At 46.4% G+C, this 10,507-nt stretch overlaps 2 protein-coding genes and 1 long non-coding RNA gene across 3 annotated transcripts; 2 read left to right on the top strand and 1 right to left on the bottom strand.

Annotated features, from left to right (window-relative positions):
- The first annotated feature begins 722 nt into the window (after nt 1-722).
- LOC119390853 (uncharacterized) lies at nt 723-1,751 on the top strand. The gene is made up of 3 exons (XR_005183506.2): nt 723-961; nt 1,076-1,387; nt 1,671-1,751. It is a non-coding gene; the product is annotated as an uncharacterized LOC119390853 (long non-coding RNA).
- A 306-nt stretch (nt 1,752-2,057) lies between these two features.
- On the top strand, nt 2,058-2,399 carry LOC125758337 (uncharacterized proline-rich protein-like). Its single transcript, XM_049415398.1, has one exon. It carries the CDS (start codon nt 2,058-2,060, stop codon nt 2,397-2,399), a length of 342 nt encoding a protein of 113 aa, XP_049271355.1.
- Nucleotides 2,400-4,556: 2,157 nt separating this feature from the next.
- On the bottom strand, nt 4,557-5,253 carry LOC125758336 (uncharacterized). Its single transcript, XM_049415397.1, has 2 exons — nt 5,139-5,253; nt 4,557-4,942 (listed from the first exon to the last, which is right to left on the bottom strand). Exons 1-2 carry the CDS (start codon nt 5,251-5,253, stop codon nt 4,557-4,559), a joined length of 501 nt encoding a protein of 166 aa, XP_049271354.1.
- Nucleotides 5,254-10,507: the final 5,254 nt, after the last annotated feature.

Here is a 10,507-nt window from a genome sequence, read left to right as displayed (position 1 = left end):
AAATCAACACTGGTGAAGGACGGCATTTTGGGCCTATTTGATTTTCCACTTCTGGCTACATCTGGCTACCCGCGGTTGCCAGAGGCAGCCAGAACGCATTCGTTTTTTCGCGGGTTGCTCCGCCCATCGCGCGCGCACTTCCGGTGGGCATTCGTTTTTCGCCCTCTGGCTGCGGGTCGCCAGAACTCGCCAGGACGATTTTGTTTTCTGGCAAGCAGACGCCAAAAGGGACGATGAGCGCTCGCGACCATCTTTGCGTGGACTACGGAATGCAAAGGCCTCGGCGGCTCTGGGCCCTTTGATTTCTCCCAGCTTTCAGACGCTCTTTCCGATGCTCCCCGGGCGCCGTTGCCCTAGGGGTGAGTACATCTATCCTCGCTCTAAAAGCTTCTTGTGGTCCGTACTTCCGCTTCCCTAATGCGTTCTCTGGTTTGTACGTACTACATTGCAGGGTGACGGAATGTCGCGTCTTGCTCGACGGCGCGGAGTTTCTGAAGCTGCGGCATGCGCTTCGCTGCAATTAAGCCCGGGCACCAGCTTGTTTTCCCAACGGGTGGTATCTTTTTTCTATCGCTTGGGGGCTATCGCTTGGGGAGATCGTCCGCTTCCCTCAACTTTTGCTTCTTTCTGTGATTTGTACTTTGCAGGGTGCCAGCGCGCCGCGTCTTGCTCGGCGGAGCTGCAGAAATGGACGTGTATATCGGCGTGAAAGGGGAGCCTGTTGTCGTTACGGCGCCAGCTGTTTGTCTTCCCCTGCGGCGGTTCTTTGCTCGCTTGGGGAAACGGTTTTCGCTTTCGCTTCGCTGAAGTTTCGCTGCATTCAGTTGTTGATGCCTACGTGCAGGAGGATGTCGACGTGCCGGGTCTTGCTCGATGGAGTTGAAGTTGACGTGTACGCTGCCGTGGATTTTGAACGGGCAGCCCGTTCTCGACAACGGTGACCAAGCGCACATAACGAAAGGTAAATACGCTTGGCAGATTACTTCACCACTGAGCTTCTTTTTCTAGTGTTTAAAATCTAGTTTGGTGCTTTTACAAGGCGCGATTCGCTACATCAGCTTTTTGTTTCTTGCAGATGGTGAGCGAGTGCACCTGCAGCTGAGAGCGCGGGAGGCGAATCCGAGGAGAGCGGAAGAGCTCTGGCCCACAGCCAAGGCTGTTTTCTTAATTAGTAAATTTAAGGAATTGAAGAAAGATGCGAGATTGGCCTTAAGGAAAAAGAACACACGTAGGAGACATTGGCAGATATAATCAGCAAAGAATTTAATTGTGTTGTGACAGCCGCCCAGGTAGAAAATAAATGGCGAAATTTAGAAAAAAATTACAAAAATGCAAGAGCAAACAACTCAAGATCTGGTGCTGGACGAAAGACTTGCGAGTTTGAAGAGTAAGGTTTTATTTTGTAATATTGTGCATGCATGGCATTGAACATTTTATCATTTGGAATTATGTCACATGCAGCAGGGATTACTGAGCACTTTGCATGAATTGTGTTTATATACATGTTATTACATGTGTGTGGGTGTGCGTGGTGCTCCAAGCTAATTAAAAACACAGGCGGTAGGGGGAGGGGGATAATGGGACATGCCAATGGGTCTTGCGATGTTTGCTGCATGAATTAGGAGGTACATAGAACTGTTGCTAATGTATCTTTATTTTTCTATGTCCAGGCAGCTGGCTGAAGTGTTCGAGAAGTCTCATGCAATAAACCCCCGTTGCCTTGGGGGACCAGGAAAGCTAAGGAGGTCAAGGTATATGTGCCTGCTTTACTATGCTCGATTGGTTGCATCTGCAAATACTTGTTACAGTGTGCATCTTGTTAGTAGGATGTAACCAAATACAGTGAAAATAATATCTTGGATAGGACAGATATAACACTAGGCAGGCAGCTATACAAACATGTAACTTAAAATTAATCCTTTAGGAACGTGTAAATAACAATTATAATCTTCATTACTAGCACCCAGGCAGATGCTTCTGCCAGCACAATTAGTGCTGGCACTTCATCCGCCGCCAGCCCCCAGCCCGGCACAAGTCCTGATGAGACAGCGCAAGACATGGGCTGTGATGAGGCAGACAGCCCACCACCGCCACCACCATCGCCAAGCCCACCACCAGGCACACCTGGACCCAATGTACCCCCACCGCCACAAGGCCTGCCAGCCAGAAAACCACGGCAGGACCGTGTGCGTGCCCAGATTGACGCCTTCCTCGGCCATCTCAAATCGACAGAGGAGAGCCGTGAAAAGTGGCGCAAGGAATGTCAGTCAATGGAAGAAGAGGAATTGATGACAGAAGAGCGGCAGCATCAGGAGCTGCTCTGTGTCGTTAGGCAGCTTACCACAGCTGTCACCAGGTTGCTGCCACAAGGAGCGAGTATGGACGGAGAAGAAATGTAAATTATTTTACTTTATATTTTTTCAATTATTCATATGGCATGTGCATTTTGTGTGCAATAAAGTTTGTGTACGTCACGTGTGCTTCATATGTACTACGTCTCATTTCTGGCAAGTTAATTTTTTCATGTGCATTGAAATGCATAGCACATAAACATTAACTGAAACAGGTTCCACGTTAATAGCTGTTTGAAAAGACTGCCAAAGAGGCTACAGGAAAATTCCCAGTAGCTTCAATAAACAGCTGCAGGCTGAACAAAGAGAAGCCTTACTCTGTTAGTTAGAATTTTACAACCAGAATTTTTTCAAACAGAACTTGAATGTTGTATTATTTGATTGACATTGAATTAACAATGGAATCCTCACACAAAAAACTGCACTGCACATTGCTTAGAGTGCTTGTCTGATTTCTTTCTACCATGGTGCAATATCACTTGGACAACTCCCTAATTTATCCTGTTTTTAAGTACCTGCATTGTTTACTTTTGGTGAACTGTTTCCTCCTGAGTAAAGGCATACGAAGGCTTTAAAAAGGTTAGGATATTCTTCATGGTGCAAAATGAAACTGCCAATAGTGTGATCTATGAATTGAATTTTTGTGTCCACATTCCTGAAAAGAAGAGATCTAGTGACATGTACAGTCAAGTTATCAAGTATAACTTGATAGGTGAGGTATCGTGTCTATTGTACATGCCAGAATGAATGCTTGTGCTCACATACAGTTATTTTATTGTGCGTGAAAATAAGGTTACAAATGGATATCATGCAAACATAGAAAAGGACGTCCCGTTGGAAATGAGTAAGGTGTAAGAATGAGTACATATAAATACACAGTAGCTATACGCAAACACACAAGACACTGTATTAACCCTTCTTGTATTACCGACACTGTATTACAGACACTGCATTAAACCTTCATCATGCGAACATACAGAGAACATCCCATTAGAAATGAGTGAGGTGTAAAAATGAGTAAATATAACTACACAGTAGCTATATGCAAACACACAAGAAACTGTATTAACCCTTTCAGATGCCACCTATGGAAAACTGTCTGTAAATGAGACAAATCGGTACAACGTTATTTCAAGGCCCTCAATATTCATTGCAACAAAAATAATGTCATAATGTGTTCATTTATGTGCATTATAGTAACCACTGCTAATAATTTTTGTAATTAAATATGTATTTATTCTGAAGCCACCCATGCTCTGTTTTTGCATAAATAGAATGAAATCTCAGGCTAGAAATAAAGTGCAAATTCGGTTTCAGTTATGTCAATGTTGAACAAAGAAAAATTATACTTTGGACGTGTCTCGGCAAGCAGCACGTCGAACGACTTGTATATTGTAGTGCCCTCAGCAAAGTGATCATATGGAACAGTACACTGCAAAATGAAGTTAAATGAAGACAATTTTATTATGCAGGAGGTTAAATTCATCCAAAGCTCAATGTATCGTGCTCTTCGTTAACCCTTAGTCGATACAAATAGCAAAAACAAGTGGTTTACACAATTGCGTACACAGCGTCTCAAAGGGTTTAGTGAGTCACTAGCTAACTCCGTAAAACATCGTAACAGGATTGTTATCAACTTGCGAATCTCAGGCACAATTTTTGCTATGAAATATGGTGATGACGTTACACAAGTTTGGATACAATGGGTACATCTTGAGCAGTGATAAATTAACCATGAAAAATGGTACATGACGAGGATGGAAAGCGATACAATGTTTCATTGGTTTTATGTTAGGTTTTATGTATGATTATGACAACGAACCATGGTTTTTTCTCTAGTTGAATACTAGTATATGAAAGCGCCCCGCCACGGTGGTCTAGTGATTATGGCGCTCGACTGCTGACCCGACGGTCGCGGGATCGAATTCCGGCCGCGGCGGCTCAGATGGAGGAGGAAAAATGTTTGAGGCCCGCGTGTACTTAGATTTAGGTGCACGTTAAAGAACCCCAGGTGGACGAAATTTCCGGAGCCCTCCACTGTTACAGTTCCACTTCAGTAACACATACAAAGTGACATAACTTCATGATACATACATACACTTGGTTTACCAGCACATGGTCATGCGAAATAATACACACACAGAAAGAACATAAATGCCCTTACATTAAAACAAAATGACAGTTTGAGAGGGAAAAAAACAAAGCTCACAAACTCTGCGCCAAAGTGTCCCTCATCGCGGCAGCAGACACGGCCGGCGTCTGATCGTCGATGGGGTCGGTAGAAGACACGTCCGTGCCGGTGTCGGCCACTTCCCCTTCGTCGACCGTGTCGCCGCTTCTTCTTGCAACGTTGTGCAAAACACAGGCACCGATGACAATACGGACGGCCTGCTCGATGTCCGTGACACCGATGTAAAGGAGCCGTTGAAAGCGCGCCTTCAGTATACCGAAAGCACACTCCACAACAACTCTCTGTTTGCTGTGCACTTTATTGAACCTCGTCATCCAAGGCTGCCAGTTAGCGATCGGGCGGTACGGTGGTAGCAGCCACGGAAGTAAGGTATACGCTGCATCCCCGAGCACATATCCACCTGCAAAATGATTCCGTGAGATACGTATACTAGTTAGACAAAGAAAGCCATGGAGGAATAATACGCACTGGCTGAGTGCAAAATTATATATTTATGCAATTGCAACCGCGACTAACGCAACTGATTGCATTTGTTCTTTGGGGTGCCTCATCAGCTAATGACAATGTCCTGAACGGAAACACACACAACAACTCACCTTCGCATTTCGAAGCTACTTCGTAGACCCCCACTTCGTAGACGAAGATTTCCTGCAGCACCCTTGCGTCGTGGACGCTTCCGGGGAAACCGACGAACACGTCAATGAATGCCATATCCGCATTGCAAATCCCTTGGAGAATGACGGAGTGAAATTTCTTACGATTATAATAAGACTCCTCAGACTCCGTGGGCCTAGAAATGCGGATATGGCACCCATCAATGGCCCCGAGGACGTCCGGCAGTCCCGTTACTTCCACGACGAGTAAGTGCGTCGTGGAAGGCGCGCTTCGTCCGCTCCTTTTCTTCCCGGTCCGGCCAGCGAATCACCTGTGCACTGATAGAAATTAAAAAGTCCAGCACGCGGCAAATCGCCATATGCACGGTTGATTCGCTGACGTCGAACTTGTCGGCGATTTGGTACATCGACATTTGCGTGCCGATGTACGTCAGCGCGACAAGGAGAGTCTTCTCGGCAGATATCTTCGGTCGTCCTCGGAGGCCTTGGGGATAAAATTCAGGAGCTCCAAACTCCTCAGCTAGGGCTGCACAAGTAACGCTGGACAGGCGAAACAACTTTTTGAATTCGAAGTCCATATAGGCCGGTACGACGCTCTCCAAGTATAGCGGAACTCTGTGACGGTCTTCTCGTTGCAGTCTGCTGATAAGCAGGCACACAACGAGATCTTCCACATGTTCGTCCTCGCACGCAACTGGTCGGTGACGCCTGCGGAGCCGGCGAGCGCGCAGCAAGGCCAACAACCCAGCGATCGTCGCTAACAAAAATTGTGCAAGCATATCGGAGCAGACGACACAAGTGAAGAGCAGACGACGCAGTTGTGAGCCGGCCAGCCGCGAACCCGACATTCGATTTCCCTCTCCCGACCACTTTCTGGTTGCCAGAAGTTTTTAAGCCACGTGATATAACGTCATTTCCTGTCAGAACAGGAACCCGCTGGCTGGTTTCTGGCAGCCCGCGGGGCTGCCAGAAAATGGAAAATCGAAGAGCCCCATTGAGAGCATTCGCATCGCTCCACGAAGGGCGTGGAGCGGACGCGTCAACGAATGACTAAAACGTCGCTCGCACGATTCGTAACTGCACTTTCCTGACAAAAGAGAGACGCCCTATAATGTTTATCGCGAACTTGAGATTGCTCACTTATAGAAGAGCACATCGCGAGCCCGCGCGACCACCCGCGTACAATGTTATGAGATTCATGCACTGCAAAAAACCCTGACGAATGTTATATGCAATTAAAACAGCGTGAGCTCCAACTGAAAACGTCACACGATAACATTGTACGTGGCTACAGAAAACCTCGCGAAGCTGAAATGTGTACACTGTGGGCTATCACTGAAAGCGTGAGTTGCCACGTATTTTCACGAAAACTTCGCGCGTCTCGTAAGAACGAATCAGATTTCTCGGGTCACGGAGGACCCGGTTTGTTCACTGATGCAGGGAACATGCAAAGTCGTGGTGTTCCTTTCTTGCCAACGCGTTAACACTGAGGCTAGCATAGCCGAACAAGGGAGCGACTGCATAGTGCTGCCATTTTGTCGGTTACTAACCCTCCTCGAGAAGGTGCTCCTGAATTCCACTTGGCGGCGCGACGGTTTATGGGCATTGCGAATACGGCCGCTCCAGGGAGAGATGTTCTCGGCATAGTCACTTCGCGTTGAGAGCGCAGCACGTAGAAGGGTATACAAGCCGCCTGCTGTGATGGTTTCGAGGTAGCGCGCCTGCCAGCGATTGCGACCGCGCCCTTAGATCCAAAGTTCAAAGTAGTGGCTGATCGCGCGACAACCCCCCATCGCATCTTTTTTCATGGTCGTTGAAGACAGGCGGAGCGTTCCTGTCTGCTTTGACGGCAGGCCTCCCGAGCGGGGTGATGTTATCGCATGCACTCTCCGAGCGAAGGAAACAGGCCGGTTCGTTTGATCTCTGCTTCGGCCGCGTTCGTCGCCCCCGCTCGCGCGTTTTTACCCGCGGGAGAACAAGAATGCGCGGGGGGATCTTATCAATTTATACTTCATACCGGAAGGACATGACGGCGACGGCAAGAACCCGTGGAGAGGGTCCATATAATTGCTATCACAATAAATTGCTATCACAATAATTGCTATCACAATATCACTAGGGCCACAGCTTTGGTGCATGACAGAAAATGTTCGGTTCACGTTCCTTCACTCCCCAATCAGCGTGCGACCTTTCAAAACTGTGTGATCAATTGTGATCAATTAGCGCGCAATATTTCAAGTTGGGGTGACGCTGGGCGAAAGAAACTGAAACGCGTCGATAGTACGAGACGCACTCAATATCGAGTGGCGTGCCTTGAATGTACTTCTAGCAAGGATGCTGCGAAGATAACAGTGTTTTAGTTTGTTTCGCCCTGCAAATTACAGTGACCACAAAAGCATCTGGTTTGCCATCCGTACCTATTCGTGGAAATATTTGGTGATATATTCCATCTTTTCAGCCCGGCGGTGCCGCTACAGCATGCTTCTTCAGATGCGGTAGGGGGAAGTCTCGATTCATCATCATGGAGGAAAGGTTTACGCCCTGTGTGGTAAGGCAGCGTCAAGAGAGAGACTGCATAATGACTCAGTAGTTATTGATGTGTTATTGTAGAGAAATAGTACTGGGAATATATGAAAACATCGCAAGGAGATGCGGTGTCATTAAGTGCAATGCAACCGATCCAGTGTTTCATTGTTTGTACCGAGCAGCTTTCATGAACAAATTTCTTGCGCATTAGCGAAGTCAGCTCCATAAGGTGTACAGTAAGTTCTTCAACGTACTTGGGAGGATATAGGGCTGCTGAGAAGAATGATGAAGCTTCAGTAGGTTTGTAATAGCACTGTGAAGTAGGAAAGCTTTTTAAACAAGCAGATATGTTTACAGATATTTCGACGCAGTAGGGATACTTTGTTATTGCATTGCCTACAGCGTTTGTGAGTCAAACGTGTTAACTTCATTCTGCGAAAAATTATTTTTCCTAATTATTGTTGATAAGTTAATTATGCCCGAAATTAGAAGCATACCTAATTTAGCCAAGGTATCTTTATGATGTGCCTTGTTAGCTGTCTGAAGCAGAGGCCATTTACCATTACATTGGCAATTGTCCGGAACTAAAGGTGTACCTCACAACACTTTACGACGTTGAAGCAAGGACAATGCATTAACAAATGCATTAACAAGCATATATACTTTGTGGCGTTCGGTGCCTCGCGTCTCTTCTTTTTACATTTCTTTCCTGCTCTGCAGATCACTTTCAGTGGTAAGTTATCATACTGGGAGGCCGAGAAAATCTACGCGGCATTCTTCTGACCGCTTCTTTGTTCGGTGCACGCCGGACACGTTAGTTTATTTTGAAACTTGTTATTTTTTATGTTTGCATGATTGCATAGCCGTTGCACGGTGAATATAAGTACGCGGGTATTAGCAAAACTGTAGTCTGCTTGAGTGGTCTGCATCGGTCTGTTACTTTAAGAATCTCGAAGTTGTTCGAGGCACGTTGTTCCTTTATTTCGGTGTATCATACCACATTAGCGATCCTTTAAACTTCTAGAGACGTGGTTAAAGACAGCGCATAGGAAGTGAAGAAGGACGCCACAAGGAAAAATGGGCCATTAGATAAGTTTCACGCCAGGTTTCGCCATTTCTTGAATCCCTTTACATCGGTGCAGCTTGCATTCCAATCTACGAGGATTTGTCTCGTGCTGTCCATATTATTATTTACATAAACTGCCCCTTTGGAGGAGACCAATGTTCTTATTGCCTATCCTGCTTCTATGTGCAGGACGGTCGGGGCTCAAGAGGTGTCTGCATCGGCAAGGTATGCCGAACGCCACTGTCCGTTACAACGCCGTCGACAATTCTAGAAAAACTAGCATGGCGCAGACACGTCGAGGAACATCAACTACAGTGTTGCTTTCTAGAGAAACCTATGTGGCAGATAATAGTCAATCACCTTCGTCCTATGTGTCAGTAACAACCAACGGAATAACTTCTGCGCATACAATCAACCACATTACAGAAGGTTGCAGCGCAGTGCTTGGTGTTGGATCCAGGGATCATCCGGGAGGGTGTTCAGAAACTTCAGCTACACTAAGCACATTTAGCCCTGAAATGACAGCAACTTCAGTGGCTGTGAAAATCACTACACGTACGGCACGAAATGCAGGCTCACAAGTATTAGTTAATGTAACAGAAGAAAATATCTCGTCCGAAGACCTGGGCTCAGAAAGTAACAGTGGGCATGGGGTAAACGCTAAACAAGTCACCCCTCAAATTATAAGTGGATACACAGATGGATCAACTATGGCATCAGTTATGAAGGCTACCTCTGCAGAACGTGCAGTAGAGTCCCAAGTCAAAATTACATCTGTGACCTCCAGCCTTTATTCAACAGGTTTGAAGGAGTCCGATGAGTCACTAAAGTATGTGATAGGAACTGCGCCTACTACAAGGGAGTCAGTGACCAACTGGGATATCGAAAATGTACGAAGTACACAGCCTACTGCTGACCTTGGCTCTCCAGAACGTGCCAGTGAAAAACTTGTGCGGTCGGTTGTGTCAGGAGCAAAATTTACGACTTCTATGGTCCGTGCTTCCAGCCATATGGGCCTTGCCACGTCCCTTGTATCATCAAATGCTCCAGATTCTCTCAAACTAGTTAATAAACAAACCACCTCTGCTTATTTGCAGCACGTTGTAACTACGGGCTCTCATAGGGACGTGGCTAGAAAACAAACCACTGAATCGCTGAGCTTTAACACGACTCCTACGTATCCACAATTTACTAGAGCGGGAGAGCACGAATTATCAGAAATCATAAAATCAGGTAATATGATAAATTTGAAAGCGAGTAATGGTACTTCCGTAACAGTGTCTCCCAATATAGCATTAACACCAGAAGAAAGAAGTGAAGGTTCACCGCAAAATCTCCAACATTCCTATTCTCTAGTGGAGTCTGAAGCGAAGACACCATTCTTGGTCCCGACATCAACTGACGCCTGTCCAACCACTGTCTCCACACACGAGCATCAGTCCGTAACCAGATATCCAAATGTTTCACCACTTGCCGGTGGTAAAACCTATAATAAAATCTCGACTGCACCGTCGCACAGTACGCGTCGTATGGGAAGCTTCATAGTTGCCCCAGAGAGAACAACTCAAGCGGAGCATCATGAACCTGTCGCAAGTGACACTAAATCACCCATGACCTATACATTCGTAACCCCATCTGCGCAAACAGCTCATGAAGACGAAAATCAACTCGCTTCCTCTCCATTATTGCCCAGCGCCAGGGAACCACCTGTAATTTTCACCGACTTTTTTCAGAAGTTTGCAACTCGGCCGCTCGTTCG

This window comes from Rhipicephalus sanguineus, chromosome 4, assembly GCF_013339695.2.
Source record: "Rhipicephalus sanguineus isolate Rsan-2018 chromosome 4, BIME_Rsan_1.4, whole genome shotgun sequence".
NCBI lineage: Eukaryota > Metazoa > Arthropoda > Arachnida > Ixodida > Ixodidae > Rhipicephalus > Rhipicephalus sanguineus.
Note: the sequence above shows the minus strand (reverse complement) of the source record. Positions and strands in the feature narration are given on the sequence as shown.